Raw genomic sequence first — 21,091 nt, 5'->3', positions numbered from 1 at the left:
TATTCCATGATTCTATGACCCTCATAGAAAAAAAGGTGAGAGCAATGCGATTTCTCCTAAATCCCTAAAATTGTGAGAGACGGTTTTCCTTCCCTGGAAGGGATGATGGAGGGGCATGTCCAGCCTTATCTCCAGACCCTGCTATTTGTGTGGGTTCACATATTTTAAGGGAGGTGAAGGTTGAGGAAGAAGCCCCTGGTGCTGCATTTTGGGAAACTGCACTTTTCTCTTACTTTCTTCTAAAATCGACCCACTATGATGACAGAGTTTTGCTGGTGTAGTGTGGGATTATTTTCCTGCTACTCCCTGAGCTGATTCTCACTGATTTCTTTAAACAAGGGCCTGGCTGCCTTTTTGTTCTATCTCCAGAGATCCCAGACACTCTGAGGGATCCCAAGCAAACTGCGTATCCCACAGATGCTTAAACAGCCTCCTTTCCAGACTTTCTTGCGGCCACACTAATCAGTGGATGGAAAAAGGGTATGCAAAGGTGCTTCAGGAAGGAGAGCAGACAAAAACTTCTTGAAGCTCCGAACTCCACCCATTTGGAGACTAATGTGTGAGGAAATTTCAATGATTTGCAATATCAGGGAGGGAAATAAAGCCCAGGCAGTGCAGCATGAATTATGCATGGAATTTATTGAAGGTACAGCTGAAAGTCTGGAGTAAGCGAAGGTAATAAGTCTGTTCACTTACACATTAAAAGCTTTAACTCTGTCTATTGCACACAGGAAAAACAACGCATGCATTTAACTACAGAAATATAAGGTGCTCGTTGGGGCATAATTAAAATCTGCTCTACCAAACACAGTGTAGCAACCTGGACCAATTTACATAAGCATTCCTAACCCTCTTGTAAACAGGAAAAATTGGATTTTCTGCTGTCATTAAAGAATTTAAATTACAGCTGCAGCTTCGTCTTGGACAATTAAACTGTGGCTTCTCTTTCTGACGTTGGGATGACCAAATTTTTCATCCTTTTGCAATAGCTGCATTAGGGAAAGAAAGACTCTGCTGGAAAGGGGCCAAGCAGGGAAGGGTGATTGAAAAGCCAAGATGATGTGTGGAGACAGGAATGCTCTCTGAAATGAAAATCTCACCTGGCTGAGGGGGCAGGGGGGCGTTTCCCCCAAGAAAGACATGAGGAGAGGGTGGGTTTTGTCAGGCAAAGGGTTTAGGCAGAGCGATGTCCTAGTGCATAGTTGTGTGATCCCTGTGGCTGTCAGAGGGAGGGGGAATACTGTTTTATTGCAGAAATGCTGATTATTATAAAATCTGCCGTGTCGGGCCCCGCCGGTCTCTACCGGGTCGTCCTGACCACTCGCACGGCTGTGCTGAACCTGTTCCCGCAGACCCCCGGGGCCCCGGGGATGAGCACGGGCCCGGGGCCGCACTGCTCCACCCCCGCGCACACCACATTGCCCAGGTTGCCCAGGTTGCCCAGGTTGCCCATCCCGGGGGCGCACTGGACCCCGTCCACCCCGGTGAGCACTTCCCTCCCCACGCAGCCGACCGCGCTTCTGGCCCCGAATCCTGCCCCGACCTTGGGGACACAATCCACGCTCCGGGTGCTGAACGCGGCGTTGCCGAAGGACGAGACAATGCCCAGCCCCGCGCCGGCCCCTCCGCTCTTGACGCTGCATTTGCCTCCGATTCCAGACAGGGACCGGCACTCCCCGACCGTGCCCCCGCCGCTGACCACGGCTGCGGGACAAAACAGGCTCCGTCAAGCCCAGAGCAGCCAAAACCCGGCTTTAAAGGAGCGTTACAAGCTTAAAAGGCTTGTAAGGAAATTAAGGGGTTGTTCATTAACTCACCTACGCTCACAGGGTTGCCGGTGCATATCCTGTCAAGGAAAGAAATGTCTCAGAGATGTATTTACGGACATATTCCTCAAATTCACAGCCAAGTAGAACCCAGCCACTGCCTCCTTAGAAGCCTGACATGTCCTTCAGCTCTTTAGGGGCACCCTGCTGAAAGGAGTTTGTTCAAATTGCCCATAAAAGCACTACAGGGTTGGATCCCTAATTCCATGGTCATGCTAATATCCCATCCTCTTTCTGGGTGAGAGTGTGATCACCTCTGCACCCCGTGGGAGGGAAAAGGCACCCTGCTCCCCTCTGCCACTCTGGGTGCAGCATTTCTTTATCCTCCCTTTGTCTTTTGCTGACCATCCTTAGAAGGTACATCCAGGGTTTCTCCTACCTGCTCTCTTCTCCCTCTAGCAGCGTCCTGTAAGTGGCAATCTCAATGTCCAGGGCCAGCTTGACGTTGAGCAGTTCCTGGTAGTCCCTGAGCAGACAGGCCATCTTGTCCTTGGCCTGCTGCAGTGCTGTCTGCAAGTCAACCAGCTTCTGCCGGGCATCCTTTAGGGCACAGTCTCCCCGTTGCTCAGCATCACAGATGGCTGTCTGTAGGGCTGAGATCTGAGGACAGGAGGACATTCCCACAAAACTTCAGTAAAGTAAAGCCCATCCAGACCCATCTCATGCCATGGGGAGGGACACCTTCCACTAGTCCTGCTCCAAACCACATCCAACCTGGCCTTGGACACTTCCAGCCACAATTTCTCAGGGCAAGAGGGCAGCCAAGGGTGATATTAAGGACTATCTCCACAGCGTTGCTTATATTACCCATTATTTCTCAGCCAGGAAGTGTCAGAGGTCAAGATTTAGGCTGGATTTGTGGTGCCAAGCTATATGGGATGAAGGGGATGGGATCTATCGGCTGCAACGTGGTGGGATGCTGGCTGCAACCTGCTGGGACCCCAGAGCAAACACTTATTCTGGTACTGCCAAACCAACGCATTTCTTATTTGCCAAGTGAGAAATTAATCTGCGTTTTTGTGTCCATGAACAGAAGATGAGAAGTTAAAATAGATCTAATCTGGGGCAGGGGATTCTTTGCAGCTCCACAGGGTGGGAGCTGGTAGGACAATGCCCTTTGACAGAGGACCTGCACTCGCAGGTGGATCCATCCCTTGGTCCTACCTGTTTCTTCACGTTGTCTGACTCACACTGCAGCTTCTGGATCATCCTGTTGAGCTCAGCAATCTCACTCTGGTTGTTCCTTAGGTCATCACAGAACTTGCCCCGGCTGCTGTGGAGTTCCTCCAGCTGTTGTACAGGAAGAAGATGATGTCAATGTACCCAAATTGCTCCTTCCCATGGTCCCCTACCTTCCTGGGAAGATGGAAATCTCCGGAGCTGCACTGAGGTTGGTGTCCCCAGGGCACCACCCAGACATGGCCTCAGCCTGGACAAGGTGAGAGTCTTAGGTGAGTCCTGGACTTGGTGATCTTGGAGGACTTTTCCAGCCTTTGGGTTCTGTGATTTGCCCTTTGGGAAGTAATGGTGCTCCTCAGGCTGCACAAAGAGGACATCTCTGAACACTCTGATCTGTTCTACTTGTGCCAAAATGTCTCAAACCACATTTTAAAGGTTGATTTGGGTTTGGGCTTTTTTTGGTACAACTTTCTTAAGCAAACTGAAGCTAATACACAATGTGAGGTGGGTTAAAGTTGCATCAGGGAGGAGAGGAAAGGTCTCAGAAATGGTCTGTCACAGAAATTCATGGGCTACTCACCCTGGTTTGGTAGAAAGCCTCCACTTCGGCCTTGCTCTTCTGGGCGATCTCCTCGTAGCAGCACTCCACGCTTTTGATGATGCCCTCCATGTCCAGGTCCCGGCTGTTGTCCATTTGCACGATGACAGAGGTGTCACACAGCTGACAGTCCAGCTGAGCCCTCTCCTGCAGGACCAGAACATCAGCTCCAATCCCTTAACCAGCCCCAGCCAGCCCAGCAGCAGCCCCAGCAAGGGGGGTCTGGTTAGAGGAGGCTCTCCCCTGAGCTCCCAGCATGGGGTTCTCCAGCTGGGTGACTTGTGTCCAGAAAGATGTGGTAGCTGGGACCTGTTTTGTGACAACATGGGATGACTGTGTGCAGTTCCCTAAGGAAGGGCAGGGAATCCTGGTGGAGCAACCCACTCCTGCATTCCTGGCTGTGCCAGTGCTTTCGTGGACTGGGAATCCTTCAGGTGTGACTTCTTTGGGCTCCACTGACCCCCACTGAAGGGGTTTAGCTCAAAAAGGTGTCAATGCAAAGTGTCCCCTGTGTGTTTTGTTAAAAACTTGTGGAATTTTAGACAGAAGTGTTATTTTCATAAAAATATTTTGACTAACGTAAAAAAACCACCAAGTTCTAGAAATATTAGGCCAACCCAGGGACGGTTTGGATTAGAATTGGATTAGAATTTGAGAGGTTTCCAGACAAAAGATCCCTCCCCTTGTGGGCAGCAATGTAGGAGACAACCAAGGCCAACAACTTTGGCCTTCCCAAAGTAGATGTGACATTGTTGTTATCAAATACATCTAAAAGATATACACTTCTGGGCTGCAATTCCAGGATTTTCAGGAAAGACACCTTTCCCCACACTCTTGGTGTAAGACCTGGGTGGGGAGGGCAGGAGATGATGTCTCACCTCAGGGAGAAGATTAGAACAGGAGCTCTTACCTCGGCATAGATGCACTTGAGGAATTCCAGCTGCTGCCGCAAGAGACCCACCCTCACCTCCAGCTCCTCCTTCGTCAGGTAGAGACAATCCACATCCTGGAGAGATACCAGGGATTTTGTGAAAAGAGGTGAAGGAAAGATTATGGCAAATCCCAGGTTTTCTTTAGACTTGAAGGAAGCCCTGCTATTTCCAGCCTTTAGCACTATGTGGGTTTGGGCTGCGTGTACTGAAAACCTCAGTGAGGCCCTCCAGATTCCTTGAGTTGCCTCATTTTTGGGGCATCAGCCTATGCCATGGTGCCAGGATCCTCCATTTCTTGCACTGACCCCACTTCCAGGGTTTGCCTACCCTCAGCTGGTCCTGACTCACCTTCTTGAGCACCACGAACTCATTCTCTGCTGCTGTGCGTTTGTTGATCTCATCTTCGTACCTGCAGGAAAATGGAGCAGGGGGATGCTGAGCCCTTTGGGGACCCATCTCCACCACCCAACCATCCCATGCAGACCATGGGAAATGAGATTTCACTTTGCACCTCATTTTTTATCATTATTCCTGTTTTTTACCCCCTCACTGGGCTTTACTCAGCAGTTTTAACCATGCTAGTTGTTTGGATGGCTGGAGTCAGAGGACAGAAAATCCAGTCAAACCACCAGAAATGCAAAGCTGGAGGCTTGGATTGCTGCTTCCAGCCCTTCTGCTTTGTGAGATGTTTTTCCAGAGCATCCAGGACTCTGCTCAGAGTGCTTACAGGGAGACTGTGGTCAAAATGCCTCAGGGAAAGGTCAGGAGCTTGAGCAACCTGTGAAACTCCAGGGTACAGTGGGGAGCACAGTCAGGGCATAATGAATCAGTAATTGGGACCTGCAAGAACTTTCACAAGATGATGATTCTGTGAGTTGGACCTGCTCAGCGGTCAACTCTTGCTCAACAAGAAAAAACACCTGAGATGATGAACTCTGGAGAAAGTTGATGCAGTGACCTGGTTTGTGGCTTAGCAGAGTACACGGGGAGTGTCTAAGAAGTATCTACAGCTTAGATTAAAAAAAACCAAAAACAATTCCCACATTTCCTCTGGGAAGAGAGAATGAATCTCAACATGATGTGGGTAAAGAGCGGAGTGGAGAAAATTGGCTGACTTTTTTTTTGTTTTGTGGGAATGGATGGCACTGGGGAAGACACAGGCACAGGTGATGGGGGAGATTTGATATGGCAAATCACAGGGGTGTGCAGGGGGCAGAGGAAAAGTGGTTTCCTATCCTGCTCCCTAAGGAAACTGGGCTTGAACACATCTCCCAGTCCATCCCAGCAGCATCTACAGTGCAGCACTGGATGCCCAGTGCAGGAAATTCACTCACTACTGAGGTTACTTGCCCTGTGCCTCAGTTTGTTGGTCCATCCAGTGCAATTTCCTTAAATTCACATTCAGGAACACCACCCAGGCCAGCAACATCCGGGTCTGCGTCTCCCCTGTGTGTGTGACTTACTTGCACTTGAACTCCTGAACCAGGTCACGCAGGCACCGCTCCTCATTCTCCAGCCGCTCACGCTCCCCCATCACACACTCCAGCTGCTTCCTCAGGTTGCAGATGAAGTTCTCAAACACAGGCTCCAGGTTTCTCCGGGATGCTGGGAGCACATACTGCTGCAGCAGCTCCCACTTGGTGGTCAGCACTTTGTTCTGCTGCTCCAGCAGCCGCACCTGGGTAAGGAAGAGATGGGGCAGTCAGGCTCTCCTGTCCCAGGGCTTCTGCACTTTCCAAAGGGAAAGGTGAAAATCAAATCAGAATTGCAAATGGTCAGGTGCTGCTGTCTCAGGGAGTTGAATGGGACCAGCATCTTCTCTGAGCTAAACTGGTCCCACCCAGGACTCGAATCTCAGGCTGAGCAACATCAGTGCCTTCACTCTGTTTTGAAGCCAAGCCTGGGTTCAACATATGCTGGCTCAGCCAGACACTTCCCCTCCTCTCCCAGAACTGGATCCTCGGCCTCCTGGTGGGCCCAGGGCAGTAACAAGTCTTTCTCAGCACTTAAAGCTCCATCCAGGACCTCATTTGGATGTATCTGATTTAAACTCCAATTGTGGATACTTATCATCCCTTTCTGCTTCTAGATTAAAGGGCTCTCTAGGAGCTTGATGGGTCATGAATAAGTCATTTTACAAATGGGAAGAAGCAGGAGTTTCTGCTCCTGGGTGGATTCAGTTTTTCCAGTTGCAGAACAACTCTCCAGGAAAATCAAGATCAGATGAAACAGAACAGATTTTCTTTGCTGTTTGAAAAATTATTTCCCATAACAGCTCTCTAAACAGTCATGAAAACCCTTAAGTGTAGCCAAGAAAACAATGATTAATTACATCTTTTTAGGAAATCACCAAGTCATTTCACTCAGAGAGTGGAGGGACAGAAAAATTAAAATAGTTCTTCCCATTTTAGTTAAATTCACCCTTCCACATCACCTTAATGAAACTCAAAGTATTTTAAGAATGCAGAAGTCCATTGGATTTTATAGATTTGTGAAAGCAACATCAGATTATACACTTGAAACAAAGTTTCCTATCCTTCTGTGTCTTCATCTCATCACTCGCAGATTTGGATTTACCTGGAGCTGCTCCTGGCTGAGCTCTTTATCAGGTTTGTGACAATCCAAAGGTACAACACTGTTAGTGTTGCCTTGGTGCAAGGCTCAAATCCAGAGGGTCTCCAGGCCAGGACCACTGTGGCTCATCAGAAATATTTAAATACCAGGACACCAGGAGAAATAGCCCCCCATGTTGTCTCTGGGGACATGCACCCTTCGGAGCTGAGGGACACGGGGCAGGGAAAGTGGGATCTCACCTTGTCGATGAAACAAGCAAACTGGTTGTTGAGGTTCTTGATCTGCTCCTTCTCATGGGTCCGCACTTGGCACTCCTCGGGGTCCACGCCCACGCACAGGGGCTTGAGGAGCTCTGGGTGGATGCTGACGCCACGAATCCCCTCGGACCTCCCTCCGCCGACGCCAATGCCGATGCCACCGCCATAGCCCCCCATGGTCACGCCATCCCCCAGGCCTCTGTAGCTGCCCAGGCTCCCGAAGCTCGCACAGTTCCCAAAGCCCACGACGGTGCCAAAACGGCCCCCTCCATAAGCGACACCGCAGCGCCCAACGCCAGCACCACCGTAGACCCCGCTGCGGCAGCTCCCACCGAAGGAAATCCTTTGGCCTCGGCCCAGGTCACAGACACTGCGGCTGCTGAAGCCACCGATCCCACACCTCCGTCCCACGGGCTGGCACACGGAGGCCGAGCTGCTGTTGGCCCTGCCCAGGCCACAGACGGCAGATGCTGAGGAAAAGCCTCGTCTTCCCAGGATGGAGCCAGAGGTGTAGCACTGTCGGCTCATGGTGGCTGGGGTGGGCGGGCAGTGACGGCGATGCGGAGCAGCAAGACAGGAGCAGGGACTGGAAGAAGGAGATCACCTTTAGCTCCTCCGAGGCAGAGCCCTTCTCCTTATATACATTTCAGGAGGTGCCTCAGATGCAAAAATTTAATTTATCCACTGGGTTTGGTCTGCCTAGCAGCAAGGAATGGCTTCCAACATTTTAAACCCACAGCAAACACTTCTATCTCATGTGAAATAATGTGGAAATTAAAATAAACTGCTTTGCTTGCAAGCTTCTGTTTCAGGACTTATATTTTACTTAATTAATCTGCTTCCTTATTGTGTAATTATAGTTTAGCAAAATAATTCAAGGGGTTTTTATTCATGGCTTGTTTACGGTTTGGTTTCACCACAGCATTTAATTATGTTTCAGGACCTCCTGCAAAATGTCGTGGGGATGCCGCCCCTTTCAGGGTCCGTGGCCAGCTCCAGGAGGGCTCTTGAGCAACAAGCGCTGGTGACAGGGAGAGGGAAGGCGGATCCATCCCAGCTCAGCACTGATGTTGGGAGCACTCCCGTAAGAATTTATTCCTTCCTCTTGTGGGGATGGCTGTGGCTCTTGGAGAGAATTTGGTTGTTGACCAGAAGGATGGGGTTGGTGGTTTCCATATTGGTGGAGCAGGAACTGCGTGAGGTAGTGCTGAGGATGAGTTTGGTCATGGGGAGGATGCTCTGGGAAACTGGGGGTTCACAGAATCATGGAGTCTTGGAGTGATTTGGCTCAGAAGGGACCTTAAAGCTCTTCTCATTCCACCCTCTGCCTTGAGCAGGGACACCTTCCACTATCCCAGGTGGTTCCAAAACCCATCCAACCTGGCCTTGGTCACTTCCAGGGAAGGGGCAGCCATAGCTGCTCAGGATAACCTGTGCCAGGGCCCAGGGGGCATCCATTGCCCTTTAGAATACCTGAAATTGAAGATAAGGCAGTTCTGGGAATTGACAGTGATTTATTATAGAGTTATGTGTCCAGGGAAGTTGCTGGATTTCAAACATGGGTGTGATGGGACCAGGTCACACAGCACATTCACATGGACAGGTGAAGTAACAAAGAAGGGAAGTGTTACCAGGTTGAGAAATATCAGCTGGAGTGAAGGTTTTGCCTGGCTGTCCCTTGGCACACCTTTTTGACATTAAGTCCCTCCACTAGTATCTGGTAATGAGAAGGCATCAACCCATCTTAATTAAAATTCTTAAAAAGGTTTTTGAATTTGCTTAGAAACAACTAAACTTCTTTTCTTTTCTTTTCTTTTCTTTTCTTTTCTTTTCTTTTCTTTTCTTTTCTTTTCTTTTCTTTTCTTTTCTTTTCTTTTCTTTTCTTTTCTTTTCTTTTCTTTTCTTTTCTTTTCTTTTCTTTTCTTTTCTTTTCTTTTCTTTTCTTTCCTTGTCTTTCCTTTTCTTTTTTTTTCTTTTCCTTAGAAAAGGGGTCTAATAACAAAATCACAAGGGATTGCAGAGCTTTCCCTGAGAAATCTTTACATCTTTGCTGGGGCAAAATTAACTGGTTCTGGGAGGACTCAGTGCTATTGTCAATGTGAAATGCAGTGTCTTGAATTAAAAGTGGGGAAAAAAGAATCAGGATATTTAGAATATTTGTAGAGTATTTCCCGGAAGGGTTTTTCCTTTTTTTTTTTTTTTTGTTTTTAAACAGGTCTCATAATGGGATGAAATGAAAAAAATACTATATTTAATTAAAATAATGTAGGAGTTCCATTATAGTTATGCTAGTCTGAGTATACACAGATGCACATCTTGTAATGAGGTATACTTTCATAGAATCATGGAATCATGGAATGGTTTGGGTTGGAAGGGATCATAAAACATTCCAACCCCCTGTTGTGGCCAGGAACGCCTTTCACTATCCCAAATTACTCTCATTCGCAGATAGGTGGAGAAATCAGATGAGCTTTTGGGCACCACATCCTTCGTGTGACTTCGAGGTAACCCAAGCACTGGGATCTCTTGCATGCAAGTGAAAAGAGAAGAAATATTTTGGAAATAAGTTTTATTTTGAGCTGAAGCATTGGTGCAATCCCTGGAGAAGACACTGGATGTGTGGTCTGAAGCCAAACGTGGAGCACTGCCTGGGGACAGGGCATTCACAGGCAGGACTGAGCCCTTAGGGAGGTCCAGATATGACCTTCATGAACTTTTTTAGGTTGGCACAACCATAAGCAAGCTGAAAACCGGAGAAGCCAGGCTCCAGTTCTGCTTTCCATGTGGCTCAGCCCTCCACAGCTGCAGGATCAGGAGCAGCTGCTGCTCCAAGCTCTGCTGCCCAGCAGGACCACAGGGAGATTGCATCTCCATGGCAAGAAAGACAAGATCCTTTTCCCTGGAGGACAACAACTTTTCAGTTATTTCAGCAGTGAGAAATCTGTATCTGACTGGGGTCAGGTCCCATTTATCCCCTGTATCCCTGCTCAGCCACCATAGTGTGCCTTGTGCCACATGGGTGACACATTTCAGAGCTGTAGACCCTCCAAAACCCGGGTTTTGTTGGAAAATGCTGCTCATGGGACAACCACCCTCCAGCAGCTCCAAGCTCTGAGATCTCTTCTTGTGTTTGAAGGGAAATTGTCAGGCTGTTCCTCTACAACAAACCTGATCTTCAACCTCTGGCTCCTGCTCCTGTCCCTAAGAAGTGGCTTTTCCAGGTGCCCAGCCTTGCACATCAGAGGAAGTCAGTCCAGGGCAGCACCTGTGGTTTTCAGCTGCTGAGCTTTCACAAAGCCGGTTCAGAGTCACATGGTGGAGGTTCCACCAACTTCAAAGCAGGAAGGATTCCGATGGGGTTTGGGCTTCCCAGGAGGTTTGCAATGGCTTTCATGCACAGGTTGTTTTCCTTGAGACCTTTCCACATGTCCCCACTTTGTCCTGGCTGGTTGTGGGTAAGATGGTGTTGGCAGAGAGGGACCAACATTCCTCTTTCCAAGGAGGATATGAAACTGCTTCTCTCAGGGATTCATCTTTGATTTAAACCTACAATTTCCACCCAGGTTTACAGGGGAAATCCCTGAGCTGCTTGGCCCTAAATGTTCCTTGAGCTGTGGTGGCTTTCATGAAACGTTAACACCTTTGAGATTTGCATGTGCCCAGATAAATTCATTCTGCTTAGGCACCTGCTAAAGTGGGACCTGCTAAGCCACCCCTGCAGACAGGGAGAGCCTGGGGATGTTTCCAACATCTTGTTGGCTTCTGGCCTGAAAAAAACATCCAACAGCCTCCTGAGTCTTTGTCCCAGTGAGAAAAGCACTTTTTAAGACCCTCACCTCGGAAAACGGGGTTGTCAGGGCCTGATGGTGGTGGTGGTGGTGCACTCGTTCCCTCCCTGCAGGCTGGGCAGTTCTTGTGGCTCCCTGCAGAAGGGACACAAAGTCACCATTAAAATGGTTAATGACACCCCCGGGACACTTCCCCCCAGTTTTACTGGTCCTACTCTCCAAAGGTGGCTGTTCCCCATCTCTTAAGAGCAGCTTCATTTGGCTCCCACATCAAACCAGACAGGGATTTAGTGGGGACTGGGGTAGAGATGATGGTCTGAAACTGGGAACCGGTAACCTTGCTCCACAGCTGCTCCTCACCCTCAGCCTGGATCGTCCCCATCCATTTATGCTGCTTTGGGGCGCAGATGGAAAAGATAATTCCTGAGTCTCCTTCCAGGCTGTTCCATGACTCCTGCCCATATGTACTGCTTGCATTTGAGGTGTTTCCAGGTACAACCTTCCCAAAACTTCTCCCTTCCTTCTGCTGGACTGTGGATGACCCGTGTGGTCCCATCACCATTGTTGGGGCATTGTGGCAGTCTGCTCAGGGGACAAAATGAGTGAATATGATCCGTTGTGTGCACTGGCAGCTAGGAGGGACAACCAGGGAGGGGGATTGTCTTGCTTTGCTCTGGGCTGAGGCAGCCTCATCTCCATTAGGGGGACAGATTTCGGTTCCACAATATAAGGAAGACCTAAAAATGTTGGAGAGGGTCTAAAGGGGGTCATGGGGCTGGGGAAGGATCTGGAGGGGCCACATGAAGTCAGCCTGGAGGAGACTGAGGGAAGACTCATCAGTGGCTGCATCTTCATCTAAAGGGGCAGCTCCAATCTCTGCTCTGTGTGGGCAGGGACAGGACCCAGGGAACAGCTGGAGCTGTGCCAGTAGGGTTAGGTTGAATATTAGGAAATGGTTCTGTCTGCAGAGGGGGGTAAGGCACTGAACAACTTCCTAGGGAATGGTCATGGGCCCAAGGCTGCCAGAGCTCCAGGAGCCTTTGGATAGCACTCTCAGGCACATGATTTTTGGAATTTTTGGCATGTCTTCTACAGGGTCAGGAGCTGGACTGATGGTTTGGGTATGTCCTTTCAAACTCAGGATACTCCATGTTTCTATAAAATGTCCCTCCTCAAGGTGATGTCTTACATGAGGAACACTTGGAGCCACCTGTTGCAAGAGACAAAGAGGTTTTGTACCAACCACCACAAGTGTCCACTCCTTTCTTTCTAGCGTTCATCCTTTGCATAGGAATTTGTGATGCATTTGACATCCTTCAGACAACTTTGTGCCTGCACTCAGGGCTGAGGGACCACAGGGACTCAAAGTAATGAGGTGGGATCAGAGTGGTGGTGCCAGGAGAAGGCAGAGCAGCTGGGAAGGAGCACTGAAGGGAGTCACCCTGTGGAGAAAGAGCCCCTCAAGGGCGCAAGGTGTCCACTGGAATTGTCTGGGGAATGGTTGGCAAAAAATCTCCCATGGGGAGGGAATCAGATTTGGAGGTGGGAAATAAGGCTGTGCTGTTTCACAGGATAGTTGTCTCATCTCTTCTATGGCACAGATGGTTTAAATCAGAAAACATGTTATTTCATGCACAGAGCCAAATGGGGACTCTGGAGATGCCTTCCAGCAGCTAAGTGAAAGGGGGAAGTGTGGGAGGAGGGAAATTCAGCCTCAGAATTTCAACTAGTTCCCATCAATATGTCTGGAAATCTGTCTGTGTGTCACACCAATATCTGCAGTACCACAGGGAGGAGCTGCTCAGTGAGCAGGTGCTTGATGTAACAGAGTTAATTTTGCGAACTTTGTTTTAGAGTTTTCTTTAAAGCAAAAGTGGAGACAATGCACAAACATTTCATGCTGTTTGCTGGCAGCAGAGCAGAGAACATTGAGATTTTATCAGCAAAACAATCTCTATGCTGAATTTGAAAGTGGAGAAGAACAAGGAGAGACACTGGTTAGAGAACAAAACCTCTCATAGGCCATGTAAAAACAACTCAGCAGGTGAGATCACCAATAAATAAAAACACTTCCAGTGTGGGAGTCCTTTACCTAAATTCAGATGCCTAAAAACCAAGCACCAAGTTGGAGAGAGAGACCATGAATAGCCAACGAGAGAGCTTGGGATCATCAAGGAAAATACTGTTTTCTAAAGCCACCATTGCAGGAGAACCTGGAGACGGGAGTCAGCAGGGTCCAGGGAGGGTGATCCCAGAGCAGAAGTTCTTATCTGTCCACAGCTGCCTCAGCAAAATAAAGGGACAAATTTGAAGCAGGAGAAATAACAATGGTGTGGTGAGCACCTACTCATTAAACTTCACAAATGGACACTCCATTTAAGAAGATGAGAGAAGACTGAGCTTCTGGAGGATGTACCTATTACCTTAATGAATGTTTGGAGTAACATCTGTGATTCATTTTGTCACCAACATACAGAAAGCCTCAGTGTGTCACCCCAGCAGTGGCAGCTCAGCGTGTGTGCTGTGTGTGATGGTTTCTCCATTGAAGTAAGTGGCGATAAAGGCAGAATTTGTCCTGGAGGAGTTGGCAACAACCACCACTACAGCCTCAATACTCAGGAGCACCTGCTCCAATGTTCCCTAAAGCCCCAGTGCCCTGGAGCAGCCAGATAGAACACTGGGCTCCACACTCTATTTCCCTGGCTCAGAAAAGCCTGCAGGGCTGGAACCTCCATTTCCAGAGATTAATAATTGAATTGCCACAAACCACACTGGAGATAAAGCAAAGCAACAGTCACGGCACCTCTGGGGTGATGATCCCTCCCCGCACTGAGCAAGGTCATGGAAGAACCATGGATGGTTCAGGCTGGAAGGGACCTTAAAGCTCATCTTGTTCTGCCCCCTGCCATGGGCAGGGATACCTTCCACTGTCCCAGGTTCCTCCAAGCCTTGTCCAGCCTGGCCTTTGACACTTCCAGGGAAGGGACAGCCACCACTTCCTTTGGAGGTACAAAGTCATACTTTGATTCATTGTTTATGATGGGGATTCCTTCACTGCTTGACCTAAATCTCCTGTTTTGGGAAACCCTTCCTTCCATGGCCAGAGATGTGCAGATACTAGCTTTGAAATCCATCTGGGCCCCTCTCAACATTTGTTGGCACCAGGCTTCGGAACCTGGGCTGCAAGAAAACCCAGTGAATGACTGGAAAAGAAAGACAAAAAACAGCACAGAGAAAGAATGGAAAATCATCCAGTGAATTCTCTGCTGGGCTGAGACCCCAGCATGGGCAGCTGGCAAGGTGGTGGGGGGGTTCTATCACTGTGCCCTGCTCAGGTGAGACCCCACCAGCACAGGAAGATGTGGAGCTGCTGGAGAAAGTCCAGGGAAGGCCATGGAGATGATTAAAGAGATGGAACAGCTGCTGTGAGTTAAGGCTGAGAGAATTTGGATTGTTCAGCCTGGAGAAGAGAAGGCTTTGGGGTGACCTAATTGTGGCCTTTCAGTGCCTGAAGGAAACAACAGGAAACATACAGAGAAACTATTTCTAAGGGCCTGGAGTGCCAGTACAAGGGGGAATGGCTTCCCATTGAAAGAAAATAGTTTTAGATTAGGTATCAGGAAAAAATTCTTCCCTGTGATGGTGGGGAGGCCCTGGCACATGTTGCTCAGAGAAATTGTGGCTGCCCCATCCCTGGAAATCCAAGGCCAGGCTGGATAAGACTTGGAGCAGTCTGAGATTGTGGAAGGTGTCCCTGCCCATGGGATGGGTGGCACTGGATGCATGTCTGGGTCAGACTGGAAAAGAGAAGGATCCAGGGAGACCTTGGAGCTCCTTCCAGTGCCTAAATGGGCTCCAAGAGAGCTGGAGCTGGACTTTGGACAAAGGCCTGGAGTACCAGGACAAGGGGGAATGGCTTCCAACTGGCAGAGGGCAGGGTTTGGGAAGAAATTCCTCCCTGTGAGGGTCCAAGGCCAGGCTGGACAGGGCTTAGAGCAGCCTGGGCTAGTGGGAAGAGTCCCTGGCCATGTCAGGGACAGCATTAGATGATCTTTCAGGTTCCTTCCAACCCAACCCATTCCATAAATCTCTATTTCCTGCCAACAGGAGTCTCTGGCCATGCTCTGTTGGATGATCAAAGAAAGCACATTAGGTAAACTTACACTTTTCTGGGCAAACTGAGCTGAGTGGGATCTTAGAAATTCACATTTTCATTTCCAGCTCAGCACATGGGTGATCCCAAGTGATTCAGGCTCCCTCTTCCCCCTCAGCTTGGCAGGATAGACACTCTGGGGACACTCACTGGGGGAACTCCAGGGCAATTTCTCCGAGCAACAAACACACATCGATGTTTGGCCTTGTTATTCCCTTTGTTCTTGTTATTATGTGGTTGAATTTTCTCCCTTAATATCCCATGGGGAAATCCACCTGCTGGGCACTGCATGTGATCCCAGGGAGTGTGAAGCACCTGCGTCTCTTGCTCCCCGGGCAGAATGGTTTGCATGTGGAAATCTCAATGATCCAATGCCAGCTTGGTGTTCAAGGCATCCCAATAATTGCACCCCTGGTATTCCAAGCTCCTTCTTGGCTTCACCTGGGGATTATTTCATGGGGTTTTTTTTTCCTCCTGGGTGTTTTTGCAATGCTGTCGCTGCTCAGCTCAGCCTTCCTGGTCCCATCTGCAGCCAGGCTGCACCCAAAGCACAGACAAGAGGCTTTACTTTCCCTTTAATTACTGGGCATGACAACTGTGGCTTCCTCAGCCTCATTTCATTAAGGGCTGACAAACACCCTGGGCTGTCCCAAAAATGTCACTGCCCCTTTGAGCAACTCCTTTCAAGTCACTCCAAGAGTTCATGATAAAGGGGTCTAGAGGCTTCTGAGATTGCTACTGGCTTTGGCATAAGTGCTTGTCACCCCGCAGGGTTTAGCACATCCTTCCCACCCAAACCCACATCACTGTCACACACAGAGCTCTGCAGGGCAGGCTGTTGGCCCCCACTCTGAATCCAGAGGTCTTGGATGCAGAGTTCACTCCTTTACCCTGAATCCTCATTCTTTGACCCCAAAACTGAACAAGAACCTTAAAATCGGAAAGATTTTTCTCTTTTCCCTTCTTTACACTTACTTTATTCACATAGCAACTCCCAGTTTCATTTTTGTTGTACAAAACAGCCTATTTCAAGGCAGCTGGCAGAGGTTCTGTTTAATTCTTTATCCCAGGTCAACATCTGGGCTCCTCCAGAGCTGGAAGTACTCTTGTGCAATAATATTCAGTAGGTGATTCCTCCTTCAAGGTTCAAAGCCTTAAAGCCTGCTCTGGGCTGTGCCCTGGGATTTCTGACAGGGCCTATATCCCAAAAATTGTCCATTTTTAGGGCAATAGAGGTGTCACAAACTTTGTGCCTAAAGGTTGTAAAAAAGCTGCTGTCCAGAGTGAATCCCCTTCATTTGCATCACTTTTGGGGAAATTCAGAACTAATTATCTAATTGGAGTCTCCATCCTGCAGCTACAGCCCAGATTGGGGTGATTCAGCACAGAAGAAAACACTGAAGCCTCCTTTAATCCTGGAAGTGAATAAATCCCCTTACTGAGCTGGGCCATGGCCAGCGAGCACTTGGTGGAGACAGAGGATTCTCTGCCTGAACCCTGAAGAATATTAATGGCATTTTTGTTCTCATATAGAACCAGCCCATAAACCCTGGTGGGCAGCACAGCCCAGCTCTGTCACCACCAAACTAGGGTGTCCTGAACACAAGGGTGTTTCAGGGGAAAAAGCAAATTGAACCTGCATTTCCCTATGGGCAGAAAGGGAGGGATTTCTGCTCTTCAAACACATCTCAGCAATCCCAGCTCTTGCCTCCCCAGCCCACTGTGCCCAATGGCATTCTTGTGGCACCATTCAGCTCCCAGAGCCAGTGCAAGACCAGTGATACTGGTTCACACTTGCCTGCTTTGCATGGCTGGTTGGGGCTTGGGTTCCTTTCTTTTATTTTGAGCAGATTTGTGGAGGGTGTTGGGTGTGGTTAGGAGCTTCCTTGAGCCATCTCAATGACACAGACCTAGAAAAACTAGAGAGGAGCACTCACAGAATCAAAGAATATTCTCAGCTGGAAGGGACTCAAAGGGATCACCAAGTCCAGCTTTTACAGAGATAAGCCTGCTTGTCTGTGCTCTGGGAAGAGCAAATCCCCTGAGACGGTTTCATGGTTGTAGAAAAGAAACCTTGAACCCCTTAAAATTAGGTCAGAATTTACCTAGATGTTTGGTTTGGCCACCAAAGAAATAGGTCCAATGTTCCCCATGTTCCAGGGCTGAAGAATCTAAAATAAAATAAATTTAAAAAAAATAAATACAAAAAAGGACATTTCCACTAACACCACCTTAAAAGGGAAGCTGTGTTAAGCCGAGGGGAAAAAACCCTGCATGATCCCACTTTGCTTTATCCAAGGAGGAGGAGAACCCTAAGCCTGAACTGCAGGCCTGGAATATCTTTGTCCTGCCAGGATCCACTCCTTCACAACTCAGATCTCTGACCAAACCCTTTCCCCTCCCTCCCATTAATAACACTGACCACATCACAGGGAACAACTTGCTTTGGAATAAAGCATGGATTGTCGAGCCATCTTACTGCAAGGAATGAGTGTTGGCAGGAGGAACTAATTCGGGACTAATTTCTTGCCTATCTATCCACAATCTGCTCTGTTGCAGGTTCTTTGGATCTTGTTTGTTCCCACTGTCCTGGGGCTGCAGGGCTGAAAATCCAACCTTGGATTTTCCATGAGTGCAGCTACAAGTCCTCCACTTGGCTCCACTTTCGTGTGCTGGAACTAGTGACAATGGAGTAATGGGTATAGTAAATGGTGTGTTTGGTAATGAAGAGAAAGCAATGTCTCAGGAGAAGAGACATCTCATTTGGGATCAGAAAGGGGAAATAAAACCACTGGACTTTTCAGGAACTGGAAATAGACTGATAATTGGATAGCTGAAACAAAGAAGCCCAGATTATTCCTGATCATTCCCTGGGTATAGGATGTCATAAATCTGCATCTGCTTCACAGAAACCCAGAATCACTGAGGCTGGAAAAGCCTTCCAGGATCATCGAGTCTAACCTGTGACCAATCCCCACCTTGTCACCCACACCAGAGCTATGAATGCCATGTTCAGTCATCCCTTGGACACCTCCAGGGATGGGGACTCATCAGTCACCTTCTGTCCTCCAAGAACTTCTGAGACATTTAAACCTTTCTGTTAACACCTAAAATCAAAAGTTGAAATGACATGAGTAGATTTGGTTTAAAGTCCGATATTCCAAACCAAATCATTGTGGCGTGAGTGGGGACTTCCCTGTTTGACTCTGTAATGAATTCTCCATGAAGTAAAGCAAAAATCCCACTCCTACCTTGTCAACAAAGGAGGCTCCTGAGATTTCTCTGTCTCTCTCACAGTCCCAGGTAATTCATCCCCAGATCTCTGCTTGTTCTCTGACTATTTCATTGTTTGCAGAGTGAGAGCAACTGGGATCACCATGACCAGGATTCATCCTCCAACTCCTCTGCTGCCAGAGCCCCAAATCTCTGCACTTCCCAGATTCTGAGATTGTTAAAGCCAAACCTAAGGCATAAACATCTTCCCGCTGTGTCCCTCTCGCCTCCTGCTGATATACTCCACTACCACTATCTCCACAGAAACCTAAGAGGGTTCTTGTTCCAGTAAATCTGATCCAATTTTTGCTGTTGCTGTTGATTTAAAGGCTGGAAAAGTTTGGTTTTCCCTTTACTGCTGATCCTGAGCTAAAAGGTTTCAAAAACTCCTCATTCAATGCTAAAGTGCAGAGGTTCAGCATCTTTATCTTATTCCAGGTCAGGAGAGAAGGAAGGGGCAGAGAGGCCGGGGAAAGAGCCTGTCTAGTGGCAGACTTGAGAAAATATTCCTTATCTTGGTTTCCTTATCCAGGCTGGATGGAAGAAATGTCTCTTGAGCCTGCCTAGTTTTGTTTGGCTTGTGGTGGTTGGTGTCAGCTTTTGACATAAAAAACACATTTTGGTAATTCTTACACATGTGGAATAATGACCAAGTGGAAAAGCTTAAATCACAAGCCTTGGCTGGGAGAACATTTCCTTGTTCCAGTCATTCTGCTGGGGTTAATTATCAGGTCAGCTATTTACTGGGATGGGTGTTCTTCCCACTGCAGCTGCAGTTGTGCTGCTGTTCCTGCCTTATGCTGCAGGGACACGCTGTGGCCAGGACTTTTGATAGATGATTTTCTGAGAGATTATTTTGGGAGATGATTTTCTGGGAGATTAATTTCTCTCTGTTCCTGTCAGAGTCCCACCTCTTCCTCCTCTTCTTACATTCCAGTTTTGGTGCTTTCAATGCAGAGAGATGATGTAGGAGAAGAAGAATCCCATTGAGCGATCTTAAAGCCCATTCCAGGCTGCTCCAAGCCCTGTCCAGCCTGGCCTTGGAAATTCCAGCATGGGGCAGCCAGCTTCTCTCAGCAACCTGTGCCAGGCCCAACCCTCACTGTTCTAGTCTATAAATTAAGTTCAGCTTGAGTGGGTTGGTGCCATCAATCTCTCCTGTTCTAAGGATGGATTTATGACAGAATTGTCCCACCCTGCTCAGGATGGTTGAACTGGAAGATGATTGTTAGGGAGGGTGGGGAGGTGACTGATGCAGGAACAGAGTCTTCCCTCTCCTCATGTTGCTCTTCTGGCAGCACACATTTGTTTTATGGTGGGGGGAAGCCTCTGAGTGATTCATGTGTCCCATGGAAAGTGGAAGAGACCTGGACCATGCCACTCAGCCTGAATGGCTTTGCTTTTTCCCATCTGCTTCTTCATCTCCTCAACCACAATAGACTTTGGTTTGGTGTCCCATATTTGGTTGGTTATTTTATTCAATTAGTCAACCAAACCCAAGACATTAATTTTTTTTTTATTTGTGCTAGAAGAACTTCATGGAGACATTGCTCCAGAATGTTTTCTTTGATTATTTTTAATTGACAGAGATTCCAGTTCCCCAACTTATAACAAACATTTATACTTGTTGCTATTGGAAAGAATGGGAAAAATAGTCAAAGCACTCCTTAAGACTAAAAAGGAAATAAAAATAATAAAGGCAAAACAATCCCCAAGATAAAAACACAAAATAAGTATTGGGAAGACATTATTTGTCAGGAGAGGATTTTGAGATTGTTTTACAGCTTTAATGAATGGTTTGAAAACCATTTGAGATGAACTTTTTCCCTTTCCTCCTGTGATAAAATTTTTAAGAGCTGAAGCCAGAGAGAGAAAAATAAATGCTGCCTTCATTTCCCTCTTTGGTTTGTTATTATTATAGCTCAGAATATTTGGGTGTTGGCTCCAGGAGGAGGAGGAAATGAGCTGCCATTGTTTTGGGTGAGGCAGGATCATCTCCCTTTCTTCTCTCTATTATTCAGGCCAGTAAAAGTTCATTATTCCTCTGAAATTAGGCAGTCACCTCCTGCTTCCTCAGTCAGGAATGGGAAGAGTCACCTTTGGTAATGATCAGAATACTTCAGGCTCCTGTCTGAGCTCAGCCCATGGCCCCACAGGGACAGCCCAGTCTCGAGTCCTCTCTCACCTGGGGCTGTCTCGGTCTCTGACATTAATGGTGGGGGGAGGAAAGCTCTGGAAATGCTGGGGCCTGCCAGACCCCCACCCCACTGAGCTAGAAATGTCATGCAAAGCCAGTTCCTGTTTTTCCAGGCCATAAAGGCAGAAAAGGTGGGGGAAGAGCAATGGGTCAGGTCAACTAGGTGAGGACCAAAGCCCAGCTCCATAGCAGGGTTTCCTCCCCCTCCTCTTCCTCAAGAAACTATCTTTTAGCAAAACCCAAGAGAAAGTGACCTTGGCATAAAGCCAAGGTGAATCATGCCAGATATGGATTGTGAAGGGACAGCCAGGCCT

The 21,091-nt window shown here is 48.1% G+C and overlaps 1 protein-coding gene across 1 annotated transcript; it reads right to left on the bottom strand.

Annotated features, from left to right (window-relative positions):
* Positions 1-1,300: 1,300 nt before the first annotated feature.
* LOC134055045 (keratin, type II cytoskeletal 4-like) lies at positions 1,301-7,894 on the bottom strand. Its single transcript, XM_062511165.1, has 9 exons — positions 7,349-7,894; positions 5,999-6,213; positions 4,884-4,944; positions 4,514-4,609; positions 3,586-3,750; positions 2,991-3,116; positions 2,206-2,426; positions 1,818-1,846; positions 1,301-1,704 (listed from the first exon to the last, which is right to left on the bottom strand). The coding sequence occupies exons 1-9, from the start codon at positions 7,892-7,894 to the stop codon at positions 1,301-1,303; spliced, it is 1,863 nt and encodes a 620-aa protein (XP_062367149.1).
* Positions 7,895-21,091: the final 13,197 nt, after the last annotated feature.

Source organism: Cinclus cinclus, chromosome 30 (genome assembly GCF_963662255.1).
Source record: "Cinclus cinclus chromosome 30, bCinCin1.1, whole genome shotgun sequence".
Lineage (NCBI taxonomy): Eukaryota > Metazoa > Chordata > Aves > Passeriformes > Cinclidae > Cinclus > Cinclus cinclus.
Note: the sequence above shows the minus strand (reverse complement) of the source record. Positions and strands in the feature narration are given on the sequence as shown.

Coding starts and splice junctions, on each gene's coding strand:
- LOC134055045 (XM_062511165.1), bottom strand. CDS start 7,894: ATGAGCCGACAGTGCTACACCTCTGGCTCCATCCTGGGAAGACGAGGC. Junction 4,610..4,883: donor AGTTCGTGGTGCTCAAGAAG/GTGAGTCAGGAC, acceptor GTATCTCTCCAG/GATGTGGATTGTCTCTACCT. Junction 3,117..3,585: donor AGGCTTTCTACCAAACCAGG/GTGAGTAGCCCA, acceptor CCTGTACAACAG/CTGGAGGAACTCCACAGCAG.